We start from the raw sequence: 20,684 nt of genomic DNA on the forward strand, positions 1-20,684 counted from the left end.
GTACTGTACAGACTATAGATGCTTCTTACATCAGCAACATGGGAATTCTACAAATCCAGAACCAAGAGTCCCTCTATGGAAGTGCCTTTCTACCTTAACTGCACTTGGAATCACCCGGAAAACTTTAACATCCTGTTTCCAGAGCATCTTATTTGTCTGGGATGCAGTTTGGACATTAGAAGTTTAGAAAATTTTCCAGATGATTCTAATACGCAACCAACATTTTGGACCATGCTTTTTTTTTTTTTAGGAGAAGATGCAGCTTTCAACAATGTCTACTAGTTACCGTGGAGTTGATTTAAGTGTTAATTTAATATTCTGGTGGTGGCCAATGGGTAGAACGGAGCCCAGATGTGAGCAGAACAGCTTCCTGCTCCATTTTCCAAACTCACTTATCAGGCTGCTGGGGTTGGGTTGCATCGGACTTTGTAGCTGGGGGGAAGGGCAGTCACTTGCCCAGCACCGCCATTTAGCAGCCCCTCTTTCCTGGCCTCTCAGGAGGTTGCAGGGAGAATCCCTGTGTGACAGAAGCCATTCCTACCTAGTATTGTCACCACAGAACATTCAAGGAGCCAGTGGAGCCCTTCTCCCGGTGCAGTGCCATGATGCTGTTGCCTCCAGACTTTGAGCTCCAAGAGACTCAGAACCAGCCTGAGTCAGCTCTTTGGCCCTTGTGTCCAGCCAGGGGCCAGACTCACAGCAACAGTGGGCACATGGTTTGTACTCTCTGTCTGGCCCTAACTCTGGCTGATGAGCCGTTTGTGCACAGGTTACATGTCACCTCCTCCCCCCCACCAATTCTCAGAGAGTTAGAGGTGTAAGCAGATCAGGTGTTGAATGCGCAAGTGGTCCCAGGGGCGTCTGTGGTTATATCTTCTGAGCAGAGTGCTCCAGAGAACCCTGGGGTCCTTGGTCCTTTCGTACTCAGAGAATTGGGGTGGGGGAGGGGGGAGGGCAGTAGTGATGGCAGCTGAGTGTTTTTCGAAGGTTTTGGGGGTATAAAGACTCCACTTTCTGGTGAGGGCACTACCTTTCACTACCTCTGGCCAAAGCCCTGGGAGTACAAGGCTGCGAGAACTGAACAAAAGTAGGTCCAGGAAAAGTGGGCCGAGGGCAGGTGAACAAGAGACTTTGCGGCTCCTCCCATAACTGCCCCTGTACCCTGAGGGTCCTCCTTTTCCCTAGGTGGAAATGCCCTGAATTCAGCCCAACCCTAAGACAGGCAGGGAAATGACAAGGGGCTTGATCCCATCTATCCTCCCTCCAAGCCACCTTACCTGTCTGACAGCTGCCCGGACACAAAGGAGCCAAAGAGCACGCCTACGAAGAACAGGGAGGTGGTGAGGGGCGTCTTCCAGTCATCCTCACACACCAGATTCCACTGCCAAGGAAGGCAACAAGAAGTGGTGAGCCCAGCCCTCCAGCAGGCCCCAGCCCCAGCCCAGGTCCCAGGGAATGTCAGCTTGTGCCAGGCTGTCACCTTTGTGCAAGGGGCAGAGGCCTTGCAGCCCTGAGTTTGACTTCGGGGTCTACTGAGGCGAGTAGCCTGGGGAAAGCCACTGCCCTCCCTGAGACTCAGCTTCCTCTCCTGAAAAGGGAGGGTGTTGCTTTTTGGTCTGTTTACATAACAGAGCAAGAAGCGAGCTGAGGCTGGTGACCCCTCAGTATGAGCAAAGCAGTATGAGGCAAGGAAGTGGCATTAGAGTGCCTCAGAAGTCATCCCAGCATGGAGGGAAGGTGTTTGAAAAGCCCAGGAGGCAGGGTAAAGAGTCCGGTCACCTGGTCCAGGGGTAAAAATTTCCTCTACCTTGTTGAAAACTGCAAGTGGCCCCAGGGAGTCTGTAGTTATATTTTCTGAGCAGACTCTTCAGAGAACCCTGTGTTCCCTGGTCCACTCATATCACGGTCTAGCCTGGGGCTCCTATCTCCCCCTCCTGTACCCTCCTTCCCACCCAGCCTTCCCATCATGATAAACGGAAAATATTGAAATTGTCAAGGATTTCATTTTACTTGGATTCACAATCAACACCCAGGAAAGGAGCAGTCAAAAAATCAAATGACATATTGCATTGAGCAAATCTGCTGCAAAAGACCTCTTTAAAGTTTTGAAAAGCAAAGATGTCACTTTGAGGACTAAGGTGTGCCTGACCTAAGCCATGATATTTCAGTTGTCTCATATGCATGTGAAAGCGGGACAATGAATAAGGAAGACCGAAGAATTGGTGCCTTTGAATTACGGTGTTGGCAAAGAATATCGAATGTACCATGAACTGCCAGAAGAACGAACAAATCTGTCTTGGAAGAAGTACAGCCAGAATGCTCGTTAGAAGTAAGGATGGCGAGACTTCGTCTCATGTACTTTGGACATGTTATCAGGAGGGACTAGTCCCTGGAGAAGGACATCATGGTTGGTAAAGTAGAGGGTCAGTGAAAAAGAGGAAGACCCTCAACGAGATGGATTGACACAGCAGCTTCAGCGATGGGCTCAAACATAGTAACAATTGTGAGGATGGCACAGGATGGGGCAGTGTTTTGTTCTGTTGTACACAGGGTTGCTATCAGTCAAAACTGACTTGATGGCCTCTAACAACAACTAAAAATACATACCTATAAATATGACCCTGTTTGGCAATAGTTTTCTTTGTTACATTAATTAGGCCATACCCGAGTAAAGTGGGTTCTAAATTTAATCACTTCTGAGTTATAAAAGGAGCGGAATGGACTCAGACACACACACAGGGAGAAGAGGGAGACAGATGACAGAGTCAGAAGCATCTGCAAGGATTGCTGGCAAATTCTAGAAGCTGAAATGGACAAGGAAGGACCTCCTCCTAGAGCCACACCCTGAATTCAGACTTCTAGCTTCCTGAAATGTGAGAAAATAAATTTCTGTTCTAAAGACACCCACTTGTGGTATTTGTGTTATGCAGCACTAGGTAACTAAGACAGTGCCCCATAGTGATAAGCTACTATTCTGCAGAAACAGTTTTTCTGAGCACCGAGACCTGAAAGAAGTCTCTCCCAGATCCCTCTACAAAGAGGTCACTCAGTGACATTGAGGATAATGTCATTGAGAACACCCCTGCCCTAGAGACAATAGCCAGATTCATGAGGCAGCATCTCACAGTGCCCACAATGTTGGCCACAGGCAACATGCCAAAACACAGCCCTGCACCCTCCTTCCCACCCAGGCTTCCCAGAAGTGTGTCCCCAGGGCCCATGGGCTATCGAAGCCCTAACAAGCCTCTGCCCATGGATCCATAAAATGAGGGGTTCAACCATAGTTTCAGTTCTCAACTCTTAAGCCAATTCAGCAAGATCTCAAGGGAGGTCAGGACAGGAGCTCGGCTCTCTACTTATCAAGCACAATCCAAGAATAAATCTGAGGCTATATCCAGAACCCAGAGTAGGGCTGCCTCACCTGGAGTCACTGAATGGACTTCAGGGGGAAAGGGGCATGAACCCTCCAAAACTGTAAGGCCAAATTCATGTGCTCAGATCAGAAGCGGGTAGACAGGACAAGTGCCTGAATTAATGGCTACCCACCTCCAAAAATAACTGACTGAAGCTACAGAAAAGAGCTTGGCATCTACCTCTGACACCCAGAGAGACAGGTGTTTGAGGTCTGAAGTCTCATGATGTAGAATGAGACCCATTTTGCAAAAGAGTAAATTGAGGCTGCAAGGCTGGGATTTGACTGAAGTCACAGCAAGTAAGTGGTTATACCTCAGAAATCAGGCCTCAGAACCCAACATTGTACCCATGTCTTGCTTTGGACATCAACTCAAAAAGCAGAACAAAAAATGAGATTGTTGAATACCATTCCTTCACTTTTTCTTCACATTTCAATCACCTCATATGCATGCAAAAGCTGGAAAATGAATAAGGAAAACCAAAGAATTGATGATGCATTTGAATTATAATGTTGGCAAAGAATATGGAATATACCATGAACTGGCAGAAGAAAAAACAAATCTGTCTTAGAAGAAATACAGCCAGAATGCTCCTTAGAAGTGAGGATGACAAGACTTTGTCTCATGTACTTTGGACATGTTATCAGGAGAGACTAGTCCCTGGAGAAGGACGTCATGCTTGGTAAAGTAAAGGACCACTGAAAAAGAGGAAGACCTTCAACTAGATGGATTGACACAGTGGCTTCACTGATGGGCTTAAGCATAGCAAAAATTGTGAGGATGGCACAGGAACGGGCAGTGTTTCATTCTCTTGTACACAGGGTCACTATGAGTCTGAGCCAACTTGATGGCGCCTGACAACAACTTCTTCAAAAAATGTGAGACCAGAAGGTAATTACCCCAGGACATGGGGTCACCATGAGTGAGAGTTGACTGGATGGCAACTGCTACTCTAGAGATAAGAAGGCCTCCACCACAGCATTTAGCCTTGAACAGAGCTGAGAAAATCTCAAGTTTGGTAGAGTCATTAACATGTCCATTGACAACCATCATTATCATTCCATCTGCAGTAGAGCAGAAAACTCATCCAAAGATAATGTGCTCCCCTTTTTTGTGGCTTTTTGATTCAGTATCTTTGTCAGAGCTTTGCCTTAGGGGAGATAGATAAGATTTAGAGTAGCTGAAAAAGAAGAGGAAGGCTGCCAGATGTGGAACCAGGTATTGCAAGTGAACAAAGGTAGTAGGCAGGACTGGCTACCTAATCTGCAGGCCTAGTGCAAAATGAAAATGCAAGACCTTTCTTCAAAAGAATTCCAAGATCTCATTAGCAGAGTATTAAGCCAAGTGTGTGGCCTTGTGCAGCTGTGCAGGTTGCATACCCATGAGGCCAGCTCTGGTAGTGGGTCAGGCTTGGTGTCTTTGGAGAATGGAGCAGAGGCAGGAGTGCTGAACTGGGGCACTGGGAAGGGTGGGGTGAGGGCCACTCCCTATAGCTGAGGCCTACCCTTTCCCTCTTTGGAGACTGTGCAGCCACAGCTTGGGTTCCACTTCCTCCACGGGGAAGGGGACCAAGAAGCCCTGTCAGCATCATGCAGCACAGGAGGGGCCATATGCACAAGGATCATTTGCTCCAGGCCCGTGCAGGGTGCCATCTGCCTTTGAAGCCCCTGCTTATATCCATCAGCAAAGAGCAGCCGGACCTCATGACTGTCCATAGTTGGCTCCAGAGCTGGGCCTCCCTTGGGAAGTTACCATGCCCAAAAAGTCTTTGGAAATCTGGGAAGGGCCTAGTAATTGAACACAGGATTGGCAGACAAAGTTCCACTGGGGCTCATGGGGCTGGAGTTCAGTAAGTCAGCTGTCAATTTGAAGAATGGCCCTTTCCTCCAAAGGGCTATTCTTGGGGAGGCCTGACCCTACCTACTTAGGGTTTGAGGAGTATGTCTTGGGGTCCCACTAGCCAGGGACAAGGAACTTCCTGTGGCTAGCAATAGGCTTAGTGGAGACAGTCTTTTCCTTGATGGGACAGAGCTGTCCCTGTGGGTCCCTGCACATTTGTTTACTCACATGCACATACAAACATACACACACACGGCCAGCTCAGAGGTTAATGGCAGACATCCTGATGAGAAGCTAGCTGGCATTACTCTAGGTTTTTCAGGTAGGGTTAGGCTTTAGGTAGGATTTTCAGGCCAAGAACAGTAACACTTCCAAAACATAGACTCCTTCCCCTGGAAGGAGAGAATAGAACGTGGGAACAAATTAGCCCAAGCCGTGCAGGGTGGGGGTGCTGGCTGTGTCCTCCCAGGGTGACTGTTTCCACCCCATCCTCAGGGTCTCAGACCAAGATTCCCCCAAAGAACAGAGTGAGCTCTGTGTAGCCAACCATAGAGGTCCTTCTTTATTTTAAGAAAAAAATTCAGGTCACAAGGTAATAAGGGACAGGAAGTCACTCTCAGCATAGAAGGATATGACTCTCATGCCTCCAAAATTTAATTGGGTTATTTGTCTTTTTATGGTTGTAAGAGTACTTTATGTACAAGTTCTATATATAAAAAGTTCTTTATATATACAAGTTCCTTATCAGATGTATGATTTGCAAATATCTTTCTCCTGTTCTGTAGGTTATCTTTTTGGCTATTTAGTTCTTCTACTCATATTTCCACTTATAAATAGCAACTACAGTATATGGAGTGCTCACTGGGCACCTACCATTATCTCATGGGATCTCAAAGTTTCCACGTGAGATAGGAACTGTTTTCCTTCCTATTTTACAAATGAGGAAACAAAGGCACAGAGCAAGAAGTGACCAGCCCAAGTTCTGGTGGATTGGTGAAAGGAATTGCTTAATCATTTATTTCACTGTCATTGAGCACCTGCTCCAGGCCAGGCTCTGTGTGGGGCATGAGATAGACATGGTCCCTGGCCTTACAGAGCTCAAGGTCAAGTATACTTTTTGGGACAGGCCAGGTGTACTCATGTGCATGCTGAGCTCAGCAGACCTGAGTGGGACAGGCTCCACTCTGGATCACTGCACCCCTGCTCTCTGACTAGAGAGGAAAGGGCACCCCTTCCTTATATTCCTCCACCAGAAGGACAGAGTTCTAAAACCTGAACCCATTGGTACAACCATATTTTAGATTACTAATACTTGCACAGGACCAAGCTTGATGATAAACAAATGCTGAACAATTAAGAGGAATGGAAAATGATTTGAGAAATGTGTGGTTCTGGGGTTGGGGAGTATTGCACAATGTTTTTTTGAAAATCATCCTCAACCCTGAGCTCCAAGTAGGCAAAGCATAGCAGCTTTAGCCTTTACCAAAGCAATAAAGGGCTATACCCTCTGACACAGAACTGAGATTTCTGGAAGGCACCGTAGCGTTGAGAAAAGTGCATGGCTTTCTTGGGTTCCGCCACTTCTGGCTATGTGACCTTGGACCACTCATTCACCTCTATCAGCCTGCTTCTTCACCTTCAAAGAATAACCACCTCCTGGGGTTGTTGTGGAAACCCTGGTGGAATAGTGGTTAAGTGCTACAGCTGCTAACCAAAGGGATGGCAGTTTGAATCCACCAGGCGCTCCTTGGAAACTCTATGGGGCAGTTGTACTCTGTCCTGTAGGGTCGCTATGAGTTGGAATCGACTCGACGGCACTGGGTTTGGTTTGGGGTTGTTGTGAGCATTGGACAGGAAATGTAAGTGAAATGTATGATGCAGTATCTGACATATTATTAAAAAAAAAAAACCAAACCCACTGCCGTCCAGCCGATACTGACTCATAGCGACCCTATAGGACTGAGTAGAACTGCCAGATACAGTTTCCAAGGAGCTCCTGGCTGATTCCAACTGCCGACCTCTTGGTTAGCAGCCTTAGCACTCAACCACTACACCACCAGGGTTTCCTGACACATTTAGGCCTCATTAAATTGTAGTTTCCTTTTTCTACTAACCTCATGCCTCTGTCTAAGCAAACCATGACTTAGAACAGCATGAATAGAGGACTTCCGGCAAACATGGCACCATAGCCAGAAGTCCTACACCATCCCTCTACAGCAAAGACCGGAAAAACTGAGGAAAACAGACAAACATCATTCCTGGAACCTGAAGTGTCAAATGAAGAGATAAAGAACTCAGCCAAGCACTAAATGAAATAAGAAATTTACAGAGGACAAAGAGAGAGGAGAGATACATGCAGAGGGCTCCATCACTAATGCAGCATGGATCCGCCATCTTGGACTCCTGTTGGGGATCCACAAACAGGGGTCCTGGGAAAGCAGCTTCGCGGAACTCCCAGCGGAGACACAGCACCCAGTAACCAGTGATACAGGCTTTCCCACCACCCATTCTCTCCCCACTGCTCTACCTTCGAGCTTCCTGGCTGGCTGTGGTGGCTGCACCAGCCAGGAAGTGCAGGATCCATGCTCGGTGGATTTCCCCCACCCACGACAGAGATCAGCGGACAGGGACTACAGGAAAGCAGCTTCAGGAAGTTCCCAGCAGGAGACAGAGCACCCAGTAAGGAGTGATATATGCTTTCCTAGCCCCCTCTTCTTCCTCCCTCCTTTGGCCGCCTCTGCTTCCCACCAGCCACAGTCTCTTGACTAGGAGGCAACAGCTTTGGCCTCAGGCTGCTTGCATTCACCCTGCCCTACACTGGCTGGGCTCCTGAGCTGGTGTGGGTTCTTTTTGTCTCTTTTGACTTCTTCTGTGCCTCCTACCATCTCCCCCTCCTTTCTCTGGAACACCTGGCTGTGTGTGCCATCTTTGCTTCTTCTTGAAAGGCTGTGAAGCCATGCCCAACTGGGGAAGCACTCCCCTGGCCCCTGACACCAAACTAGTGGGGCCCCTGGGGCTTTTTTTTTTTGCCTTGTTTTGCTTTGTTCTGTTTGTTTGTTTTCTTCTCTTTTTTTTCACGGCTTGAGAGCCCCTTCTAGCTGGGCTGCACTGCACAGCTCAGGAGGCACTCCCCCAGTCTGCGCAACCACATAGGTGGGATCCCTGGGGGCATTTCTTTTTTTCTTTCTTTTCTCTCTCTTTTTCCCTTTCTGTCTTTCCTCATTTCTCAGTTCTCATCTCTCTACACTTACCTTCTTTTCCTATCTCCTGAATACCTGGTGCTGTGTGACATCTATGACATCTATACCGCCTCTAGCCAGGCTATACCGTGCAACCTGGGAGCCACTTCCTGGTCTTAGCAGCCCCACCAGTGGGACTCTGGGACTCCTGGGGATTTTTCTTTTCTTTTTTTGTTTTCCAAATTTTTATCTAGTTCTTTTTTCTTCTTCCTTTTCTCCATTTCTTAGTTTCTTTTCTCTCCACTCCAGTGGCAAGCTCCCTTTACACTTTTTTTCTTTTTTCTTTGCTTGTTTGTTTTTAGCTCCTGTTTCTGTCTCCTCTCTCCTTTTTTCCCATACCCCTATTAGCTCCACACATCACAACCTCCCCTTTCTTTCCTGCCCACCTGCACCATGCACTGAACATCACACCCCTGAGCAGCACAGGCATGGCCTACTGGAACCTGTCCAGTACTGATTCCTGGCCTGCCCTGTTGGCCTTAGTATGTGCCACAAACAACCCATCCCAGCCCTTCCCCTCAGCCGGACCTGCCCTTCCTCACCATAGCTGATTGACTGGCTCTGCCCATTGGACAACGAGGTAAAAAGTGTTGTGACTACAGATGAGCAAACAACAAAGAATGCACAGCCCGCCTGCTCAGACATAACCAAATAAAACAAAAATGCAGGACAAAACTAACAAATCTACAATCAAGAAATGAAGAAAATAACTACTGAATGTCCCAAAGACAGCAGACAATATCAAAACATTAAAAAAAAAAAAAAAAAAAAAAAGGCAGGATGGTTCCAGTAGGCATCCAAAATAAAATACCAGGTGACTTTCTGGTAGAAGAAAAGGCACTAGAACTACCTGAGAAGGAATTCAGATCTTTAATATGCAGAGCATTCCAAGAGTTGAAGCAAAAAGCAGACAAAAATGAGGAAAAAAATAGACATATTTATGGAAACGGCAGGCAAATTCATGGAAAATACAGACAAAAAAATGGAACAGTTCAGGAAAGTAACACAGGAACAAAATGCCAAAATAAACTCACAACTAGAAATCATACAAAAACAACAACTAGAAATCTAAAAGATAAACAACAAGATTTCAGAAATAGTGTCATAGAACAGCTGAGGACCAGGTTTGAAATGATAGAAGGTAGAATCAGTGAAATTGAAGACAAACACTTGGATACAATTCTGTTTGAGGAAAAATCAGAAAAAAGAATGAAGAAATCCTGAGAATTATGTGGGATCCAAGCAAAAGCAAAAATTTGTGAGTGATCAGAGTTGCAGAACAGGCAGAGAAAACAGAAAACACAGAGAAGATCACTGAAGAATTGGTGACAGAAAGCTTCCCTAATATCAGGAATGATGAAAAGCTGACCATCCAAGAAGGCCAACGAACCCCATATAGGATAGACCCCAAAAGAAAAACACCAAGACATATCATAATCACACTTGCTAAAACCAAAAAAAAAGAAAAAATACTGTGAGCAGCTTGAGGAAAACAAAAAGTCACATAAAGAGGAGAAACAATAAGACTAAGCTCTGATTATTTGACAGAAACCACGCAGGCAAGAAGGCAATGGGATGACAGATATAAAACCCCGAAAGAAAAAACTGCCAACCAAGAATAATATATCCTCCAAAACTTTCACTCAAATAAAAAATTAGGACATTTTCAGATAAACAGAAATTAAGGGAATATGTAAAAACCAAACAAACTTACAAGAATTATTAAAGGGAGTCCTTTGGTCTGAGAACAAACAACATCAGACCACAGCCTGAATCTAGGACTCAAGATTGTACCAGCCAGATGCCAACGTAGGAAATGAACTCTCAAGGACTATCCAGAACCAAAAGAATTGCAACAGGGAACCAGGGAGGTTAATCTGTAAATGACAACAACATCAGAACAATAAAAGAGGGAATAAACGGTATAGGTATAGAACTTTCTAATGGAGAGGAAAGCAAGGTGGTACCAAGTAACAATAGACTGGTACAAACCTAGGAAGATAAGGATAAATTTCAAGGTAACCACAAAGAAAGTTAACAAACCTACTCATCCAAATAAAGAAGAAAAACATAAAGTCAATAAAATCAAAATCTACAAAAACAAAAGACATGAAAAAGAAATCCACAAACAAAAGGAACTGAGCACAGGAGAGTAAGAGGAACAAAGAAAACATTAGCACCCCCCCAAAAAAAAGAAGCACTACAAAATGACAGTAATAAACTCACATCTATCAATAATTACGCTGAATGTAAATGGCCTAAATGCACCCATAAAGAGATGCAGAGCGACAGAATGGATAAAAAAACAGGATCCATCAATATGCTATCTACAAGAGACACACCTTAGAAACAAAGATGTAAATTTATTAAAAATTAAAAGATGGATAAAAAATATCAAGCAGATAACTACCAAAAAAGAGCAGGAGTGGCAATACTAATCTCAGATAAGATAGACTTTAAAATCAAATCCACCATAAAAGACAAAAAAGGGCACTACATAATGATTAAAGGTATGATCCATCATGAAAACTTAACCATAATGAACATCTATGCACCCAGTGACAGGGCTGCAAAATACATAAAACAAACTCTTAACTGCACTGAAAACAGAAGTGGACAGTTCCACAGTAATAGTAGGAGACGTCAATACACCACTCTCAGTAGAACCCAAACCCCCCCCCAAAAAAACCATGCATGGATAAATAAGCAAAGCAGGTTATTCTTAAACATGACTGGGAAAAAAAAAAAGATTTTTAGAAATAAGCAGTAATCTTGCATCTGAGATGTCTGTTCTCCAAAATGGGCAAATGTTTTTACCCATTTTAAAAATTGGATTATTTGTCTTTTTACAGTTGAGTTGTAAGAGTTATTTTTATATTCTGGGTACAAATACATGATTTGCATATATTTTCTCCCATTCTGTGGGTTATCTTTTTGACTACTATTCATATTTTCCCACCAACTGTCAATTTGTCATACTGTGGTGGCTCTGATGCTGGAGGCTATGCAACCAGTATATCAAATACCAGCAGGGTCACTCATGGTGGACAGGTTTCAGCAGAGCATCCGAACTAAGACAAACTAAGAAAAAAGGCCTGGTGATCTACTTCTGAAAATTAGTCAATGGAAACCTTATGGATCATAACAGAACATTGTCCAACTTGCTTTGGGCACATCAAGAGGGATCATATCATTGGAGGAGGACGTTATGTTTGGTGAAGAAGAGGGCCAGCGAGGGCATAGGAAACCCTGGGCGAGATGGACCAACACAATAGCCACAACAGTGGACTCAAACATGCTGGCAATTGTGAGAATGATGTAGGACCTGGCAACAATTTGTTATGTTGTACATGAGGTCACCATGAGTCAGAGTCAACTTGACAGCAGCTACCACCACCACCAATAACAACACTCTTATTTCCGCCTATAAATAACTGAGCCACAAGGCTGTTAAACCTTAAAATATTCTCAGAATCTTTCTTAGATTAGAGGTAAAGAAAAGACAACCATAGACAGTGAGGCCCTAATGAAGAGTTCTGTGACCAACAGAGGTTGAAATGAAGCAAAAGACCCAAGGAGTTTGAGTGGAGGTGGGAGCAGGAGCCCTGTGGAAGGGGAAATCAGGGACCTGGCTCTCCACCTTGCACCCTGGTATTGGATCCACCACAGTTCTTCCAGGCTTCACTCTGCGGACATAAGCAAATGGGTTGGGGTCTGTGCTAGCCACCTAGTACTGAGGGGAAGCTCTGGAAGGCACCACCTATGAACCTTCCCCCCAGGCCTACAAATACTGAGCAGGAGTCGCCACCTTTGGGCTGTATGTGCCTCTTGCTAGAGCCTGTGGGTCAAACCAGCCTTTTCCCAAAAGCCTCCTTTCTCTCCACACGGTCTCTGCTCCAAATGGGAATCCTGTCTTCTTTTCGGCTCCACGGATATGCTTAAAATTGCACCAGAGCTTTAGCTAATGAGGCAGACTTCCATTAGCCTTTAATGTAAATGGAATTTGGCCTGTCGCAAGGGAGAAATTACAGTCCTTCCAGAGGCCCGAGACGCCTGCATCTCCTCTGACCAGTTCTACCAAACCCTTGCTATTGTCAACACACCACCTTACCTCTAGTACTCCAAGGGTTCTTCTACCCACCAGGAGGGGCGGACAAAGTCTGTTTACCCAGAAACTTGGCAGGAGGTGCAGGTGCAGGACAAAGGAACATTCTGAGATCATGGTGGCCATTGTCAGAGGAACACAGCTAATAGGCAACAGGCAAACTGTTTGGGGTGAGGCTGCCGATAAACAAACAGGGAAGCACATTCAGGCCAGAGCTAGGTGACACCCAGTCTCTATCTGGTCTCTGCCAAGATCTTCTTTCTGAAGCACTGACAAAATGAAAGTCTCACTGGTGTCAGCTTGAAGCAGAGGCTCCCACACTCATCTCCTTTGGAGTCTGTCAGAGGACAGGTCTGAGTGTGGACTTGGCTGAATAACTTGGTTAATACTGAGGCTGTCCTGACAGCCAATCTGCCAGTCCCCATACCAGCCAGTGTTTCAGGGCAGCCTGCAGGCCTGACAGGAAGAAAAGAGCCCAGACCTGCCTACTGCTTGAGGCCTTCTCCTTTGCCAGTGCCCACCTAGTCCTCAGAGGGAGGAGGGACATCCCTGTGAACTGTTGTATCGGGTCCCAAGTCATGGCTAGCCAGATGCCAGGTTCAATGGGATTCATCATTCCCTCACTTGTTGCTCTCAGTGCCTACCAGAAACACCCTTTTAGCAGGGGATGAGGCCCCCACATTTCTCCACATACCTGGCCCGCCTTTAGCCTGTCGGCAGAGAGTCAGTGTATCCTGTTGCTGTCCATGCCCTGACCCTAGGTCTCAGGAAAGTTGGCACAAAGCTGGTACCTCCAGAGGTCCAGGCCTTTACTGGAGGTGCTATCAACCCTAAGAGCTCAGCCACCAGTAGCTTCACCCATGGGCTCCTAGAGGATGCTGCAGCTGCAGAAAGTAGATAGAAGTATATATGGTAGGGCAGCAGCCCTGTCTCAGACCATGGGTAGCCTTCCACAGAGCCTGGTCTTTAACAAATGAAACTCGCTTAGGGCCTCTGAGGCATGAGGCCTAGGAGAAACAGTGCCTAGCTCAGAGGTGACTGCCTCAGTTTTCCCAGCCCACGGACTGATGGGGGTCAAGGCCACCAACTAGTGTTCCATGGGAAAAGAGGCCATGTTTGAGGCAAAGGCTAGCCCATGCTTAGATACTGGCCAGGAGCCAGGCTCACTTCTCTTACTCTCCTGTGGCCCCTCTGATGAACTTAGGGCACCTTGCCCACTCCCCCAAAATCAGGGTGTTGGCTGCCCTCCCTATTCCTTTAGCCTCAGGCAGGAGGCCTCTGAACTTCCTCACATATATGGCCTCTGCCCTCTGAGGTCCATGGCACTGAAGGGTTATATATGAAGGGCAGCCTTATCTGTGTCCACAGAGACTGGAGTTTCATTGAGGGACCCATCATCAGAGAGACTCTCTGGCATGCTTGGGGTCCCTTCCTTCCCCAGCAGAAGCTTTATTCTCAATCCGTTGTGCAAAGTTCTACCAGTTCCTGTTCCTGTTCCTGCCCAGATGCCACCCCAGAGATAACTTAGCCCTCAGATGTGACTTGTACTCTTCCCCTCAGTGGCAAACTTAGCCTCTTTCAGCCTTGATTCCAGACACAGATGCAGGACCCTGTCATGGATTGAATTGTGTTCTCCCAAAATATGTGTCAACTTGGCTAGTTCGTGATTCCCAGCGTTGTGTGATTGTCCATCATTTTGTCATCTGATGTGATTTTCCTATGTGTTGTAAATCCTACCTCTATGATGTTAATGAGGCAGGACTCAATCTACAAGAATGGGTTGTACCTTAATCCAATCTCTTTTGAGATATAAAAGGGAGAAGCAAGGAGAAAGACATGGGTGACCTCATACCACCAAGAAAGTAGTGCCAGGAAAAGAGCACATCCTTTGGACCTAGGGTCTCTGGTCTAAGAAGCTCCTAGTCTAGGGGTAGATTGATGACAAGGACCTTCCCCCAGAGCCTACAGAGAGAGAAAGCCTTCCCTGAATTCCGACTTCTAGCCTCCTAGACTGTGAGAATAAGTTTCTCTTTGTTAAAGCCATCCACTGTGGTGTTTCTGTTACAGTAGCACTAGATAACTAAGACCCTAGATTACATTCTTTACCCTTAAACTGAAAAATAACTTGGTTCAAGCTGGAACTACTGGCACAACAAACTATAGTGGGTTTCGGTGGTTTTTGTGGGGTGGGGGGGCTTTAGTATTAGATTATAGCTCATGGAATAAAATAAATATGCATGATTCTGTAATGATACAAATTAATAGTTACATAAATAAGTAAATGAGGGTTAAGGGGAAGCTCTTCTTTACAGAAAGATTCCAATTAGTAAATGTAGAAGAAATGTGGGAAATGTAAAATTACCATTAGGCAAACATCACAGTAACCCAGTAATAGTTGTTTCAGTGAAGGTCTAGTAAACCATCATCAATAATAATGACATGATGGACTGAGAACACAGAAATTCTGTAGAATTCTTACCAAAATGTACATAAGCACAATCTAGCTGTGAGAAAAGTCACATAAGCCCAAATTGGGAGACATTCTACAAAATAACCAATATACTCATAAAGTATGTTGAGGTCAAAAAAGATAAGGGGAGAGACTGAGGAACTGTCATGGGTGCTAAAACCAGTGGGTAAAAGTTTAGAGATTAGAGGAGACTAAGGAGCTATGAAGACTAAATACAATGTGGGATACTGGATTCAGTCCTAAAACAGAGAAAAGACATTAGGGAAGAAACTGGTGAAATTTGAATGTGGTCTGTAGTTTAATTAATAGTATTGTAACCAATGTTAATTTCTTGAGTTTGATAACTGAATTATGCTTATGTAAATTGTTAACATTAGGGGAAGCTGGGTGAAGGCTATATGTGACCTCTCTACTATTTTTTAAATCATTTTTCTCTAAATCAAAAATTATTCTACCCCTGAAACTATTGCCCTGAGATAATCTTTAAACCTTAGAGCAAAATATCCCCTGAAGTCTTCTTAAAACCAAACAATAGTTTAAGCAGTAAGAAAAAGTCTGCCTTGAGCATTATGCTCTTCTAAGGACTATGTATATGGGATCAAAGTGACAACAACTTGAAAGATTAGGTAGGAACCTTAGGGGGCAGTGCATTTACATTAATGGGGGAAGAATAATTCAGAAAGGAGGGTGAGAATGGTTGCATAACTCAAAGAATGTAATCAGTGTCACTAAATGGTACACGTAGAAACTGTTGAATTGGTGTATGTTTTGCTGTGTATATTCTCAACAACAACAATAAAATTAAATTAAAAAAATTATTTCAAAATAAAAAGTTACAAAAATAACTTGATTCTTGGTAACTGCACAAGATGAATAAATTGGATTTCACCAACAGCCCCTGAGGAAGAAAATACCTTACACATAAACACAGGTGCGCGTGCACACACACACACACACACAGAGACAGGTGCAAGTCCCAACTCAGACATCAGATTCCTACCTCCTGACATCTATGAAAGGCATTTCTAGAGTAGACATGCCATCCTTGGTTTCCTGAATAGTCTTGTCTTCTCTTTGGAGGGACCAGGGGATTGGTTCAGGTGGGCTTTTCTGTCCCAGTGGGTATGCCCGTTGAAATCTAAGACATAGGGGTGCCAGGCAGAGACACAATTTTCAGACAGTCCCTCTAGCTGTACCATGCCAGCCAGGATGCAGAGAATCTGCTCAATGTCCCTGGGCTTGATTCTACTGGGGACCTGGGGCCATTTTGCCAACTGGCACTGCCCAAGTAACCACAGATTTTGACCTATGTCCTGCTCTCTGACCCCTGGAGGTGCCACCATGGGGACAGGGGCTCAGTCTCCATCAAGGCTCATCACACATTATAATCAGCTCCCACAATGCCAACAGTGCCCAGAGGTGAAGGCAAGGAAGGTGATGGGGTCTTATCCTTACCACTCCCACCTATGATGCCCATTTGCTGATGTCAGACTCTGCTGGCCACAAGATGATATAGCATGGAGCATGATCTCACTGAGTCCTCCCAACAATTCAGCTGATATGGAAAGTGATGCAACCTGCCAAAAGTAGCCAGGTGGTGAGTGGTGGAGTCAGGAATGGCCCTCCAGCCAGTCTGACTCCAGAACTCCTACTTGTGCAACCTCCCTTCTGGGAAAAGCCACTCCATCGCACTCACCCTGGTGCTTGCTCCTCTCTTTCAGCCCAACCACTGGTGCCCATTTGCCTTTTATTTTACACAAAAGGAAGCAAGGAAGGGAAACAAAGCAAATGAAAAAAGCAGATCCTGGTGCATGTATGTGAGTGTGTGACGACGTGCAACTCTAAAAGTGCCCACAGGGCTCTGTGAGCAGGGCATAATTGGGGTAGCTACAGACTTGGAGGCCAGCAGCTACCCACCCTGAGGTGAATGAGGACGGGGAAAGCAGGCAGACCAGCCCAGCTGTCAAGGAAGGCTGCAGCCAGTGTGCCCAGCTTCCACCTTAGGTACTGACAAAAATTTCAGAAAATGAGGTGAGATGAGCTGGGCCAGGCTGTGGCAGGGGGTAGACAAGCACTAGGAGCTCTGCTAGGGGCCCAAAGCCAGAGAAGCATAGCCACCTCAGGGCTCAAGGCAGGTCTGGAGCCAATGCTGGAGAGATCCAGAGATAGTCCATAGGCTGAGCCCACTCCCCCCAGTTCCTGCAGATTCCATAGTCACCTCCCCCAGCTGGCCACCACTGTCTCTTGCCAAAGTGACTTCCACAGCCTCCTAGTCTTCTTGCTTCTCATAGTAGCTGGAGCAAGCTCCTTCTAAAAATAAAAATCTGGCCATGTTACCCCTTGCTTAGAGCCTTACTGTTTCCTCACCGTCCTCGAAATAAAGTCAGCTCCTCAACATACCTACAAAGCTCACTACTAACTGTACCTCATAGGCATATGGAGACCCTGGGATGTGCAACTGGTTAAGCACTCAACTACTAATCAAAAGGTTGGCAGTTCAAACCAACCTGGAGGTGCCTTAAAAGAAAGTCCTGGCGATCTACTTCTGAAAGGTCAAAGCCTTAAAAACCCTATAGAAAGCAGTTTGCCGTGGCAGTTTTTATTTGGGAGGAGGGGAAGGGGCTGGCATTTCTAGCCTTATCCATTATGCCCTGAGCACCAGCCACTCTGATCTACAGAAATTCCGGTTTCTAGAATCTGCCATGTTCTTTGCCTGAATAAGTTCTTCTCGTATTTTTAGACTCAGTTCAAGTATATCACCCTCTTTTGGAGTGTTTCCTCGCTCGGTTATCCCCACAAACGGGGTAATTTATTTGCTCCAGGTCACACAGCAAGCAATACGTTCAGTCAGGATTTGAATTCAGGCTTCAGAATTTATCCCTAACCAGGTGGATACTGGCTCTCTCTATGACATGGCCAGTGTCTGGCATGGGCATGTGAGCTGTGAGGGTAGGTCCTACACTCCAGATGTCCACACCCCAGTGCCCAGCACAAAGCCAGACACAGTGTCTGATGATTGCCATATTGCACTGAGGGACGAGGATAAATGATTGGCAGAGGCCATCCTCAGGTTTTTCTTGGAGGAACACAGAGGAAAGGGGGATCTAGAAGCAGGGAAATCATGCCTGTTTGAACAGCAGCAGAAAACCAGTTCTTCAGATGCCCTCCTCAGAAGGAGGGTGCACCCTGGTCCTTGCCAGATTGGAAGGAGGAAATGCAGAGGGAGGAGTATGTGTGCATCCTGACTCCTGAAACTCAGAATGCCCGCCACCAAACCACTTAGGATGCTGAAGGGCTAGTGGCACAAGCTGGAGGCCCTACCCACCACCACTGGGCCCTACACTCTGAGGAATTTCTGGGAGTCTACCCCCACCCCCATGAGCACTTTGGGGCCATGGTTATGTCTCCTCTGGCTCACTTCACCAAGATAGCATCAGGAGCCCCTGTGCTTGCTCCTGAAGAAATTAGGCCCCTTGGATAGAACCCCAGGCCTCACCGCAAGAGTATAGCAGCAGAGTAGACCCCCTTGATGCCCACAGAAGTCTGTGGCCAGGGAACAGACTAGACCTGCCCCTCCCCTGCCCAGCAGTAAGGTCGTTCTCTGTCTGCACCTGGGCACAGCAGTGTCCCCACGACTCCTTCCCCACCTCGTGGCAGAAATGTGAGTCTGGACCACATGTGGGCAGCCTGGGGCTGGGCTTCCCCAGAGCAGCATCAGGGCTCTTAGGAAACAACTTCATTTGTTGTGAAACTTGGAAAGGAAAAGACAGTTGGTGACAACTCTCCCCTCCCCAACCTCTCTATACTGGACAGAAATGATCCAGGAATGAGCCTCACCTGAGTCCTGCTCTCTTGGGCTGCACGCCTGTTCTGCGGCGCTGGCCAGGTTTGGGGTGGGAGCCCTGACTCAGTCATCACCAGGGACTCTCCAGTCCCTGCGGGGGGTGAGGGTGGCACCCACCTCGGTCACGATTGTGGACAGGTAGACGTCCTGGCTGAACTCCCAGCCGTCCAGGCAGCTCTCCTGCTCCAGCTGCGTCAGGTTCACGTCGCGTCCTGGCACCAGCCCAAGCGCCGAGAAGTTGGCAAGCGTGGCGAGCCTGTAGCGGCGGCAGTTGTGGGGCACCTCCCGGCCGTCCTGCAGGCGCAGCGGGATACTGTGGTTGCGCCACGCGCTGCTCAGGTTCGCGGAGTCCGGTACCCGGCAGCGGTGCTCGGGGGTCCCCACCAGGAATACGGCTGACATACCGTTGAAGCCGTTGGGGATGATGCTGGCGCTGAGCAGGAAGAAGATGAGGCGCTGGAAGGGCCCCCACTCACCCAGGAAGGCAGTCACCTCGTCGTAGTCGCGCATGCTTCCCGCCGCTAGTCTGCAGCTTGTGACAAGGGGCTTTAAGAGCGTTCCAGGGACAGTGCCGCGCGGCCGGGGGCCTTCCCCGGGGGTGACAAAACGTTCCCGAGGGATTGGCAGGATGCGCGAAACTGGGGCGCGCGGCTGGGGAACGTTTCCGAGAAACAGGCTGCGGCAGTTGGAACGTTCCTGGGAGCTCCGCACAGAGCTAGAAGCCACAGAGGAGACTCCGGACCGCACCCCCTTCTCCCGCTAGGGGCGGGGAGGGGGCCGGGGGCCGGTTGGGGTGGAGCTCTGGGGCCGGCTCCGCCTCGGGTTCCGCCCTCCCGCCGGTCCTGCGGTAGACCCGGCATGGGCTCTTCCCGGCCCGGCCTCTGACTGGCAACCTGCTCATCCCGGAGCAAACTCGGCTTCCGAGCACCCTCTTCACTCCCTGGGGACCCCGGGGCGCCGATCCCCAGGCGGGGGGTCGGTGTGTGGAGCCCACGGGAGAGGGAGGGCTAAAGGGAGGAATGGAGGCCGGAGAGCAATGAGCGGTCGGCCCCTGGTGACAGCGTTACCCCAGGCCTCAACCCGACCAGCGGTTTCTCCGCTGCTGCTTCCAGTGCGGAGTCTGAGCTCAGCCGGCTTCTCGCAGGGTGCGGATGGGCGAGCCAGCGAAGTCGGTGCTCCCGAGAAATCTTTGCCGGCGGCATGGGGCCAGGAGGGCGCCCTCTCCTCTGGTACGCCGCGCAAATGGCCGACACAGGCGGACAGGGAGCTCACTCCCGGCCGGCTCTAGGAGGGCTCTATTCAGTCACCAGATGCAGCGCCAGTGAAGCTGCCAGGAGCCTCACCTTGAAAAGGGGGAAACAGGCCCAGAGCCCGGAGGCGACGAGTAAGGTCGCGCTGCGTCAGAGATGGGCCCGGGGCCGAAGAGGGGTGGAAGGCAGGAGCTACCGGTCGTGAACACGGAGCCTGAACCATTGGGAAGGCACAGTAATGGAGTCGCTCTTGTCACCTGCCCTGGGTTCTGATTTTGATCCCCTCGCTCTTAGCGCCAGCAAGCTGCCAGAGCCCAGAGCCTTTTTGAATTTGTAGGCGCAGTGGCTAAGCGTTTGGCTGCTAGCTAAAAGGCTGGCTGTTCGAGTCCTCCAGCCACTTCTTGGAAACCCTATGGGGCAGTTCTACTCTGTCCTACAGGGTCACTATGAGTCACAATTGACTCAGTGGCAATGGGTTTGGTTTGGTTTGTTTTTGTTTGCAGAAGGACCTGTCCTGGGTTCAG

At 47.7% G+C, this 20,684-nt stretch overlaps 1 protein-coding gene across 4 annotated transcripts in view; it reads right to left on the bottom strand.

Moving 5' to 3' along the window:
* SLC22A4 (solute carrier family 22 member 4) overlaps positions 1 to 19,655 on the bottom strand; it is a 65,257-nt gene extending 45,602 nt beyond the window's left edge. For 2 of the 4 annotated variants that reach the window (XM_064275278.1, XM_010590062.3), the window contains exons 1-2: positions 19,028 to 19,655; positions 1,278 to 1,381 (exon numbers count right to left, since the gene is read on the bottom strand). In XM_064275278.1, coding sequence (XP_064131348.1) covers positions 1,278 to 1,381; positions 19,028 to 19,420 — 497 coding nt within the window. In that variant the 5' untranslated portion in view covers positions 19,421 to 19,655. The other 2 variants (XM_064275275.1, XM_064275268.1) reach the window with 2 other exon arrangements.
* Between the last annotated feature and the right edge of the window lie 1,029 nt (positions 19,656 to 20,684).

Source organism: Loxodonta africana, chromosome 2 (assembly GCF_030014295.1).
Source record: "Loxodonta africana isolate mLoxAfr1 chromosome 2, mLoxAfr1.hap2, whole genome shotgun sequence".
NCBI classification, from domain to species: Eukaryota; Metazoa; Chordata; class Mammalia; order Proboscidea; family Elephantidae; genus Loxodonta; species Loxodonta africana.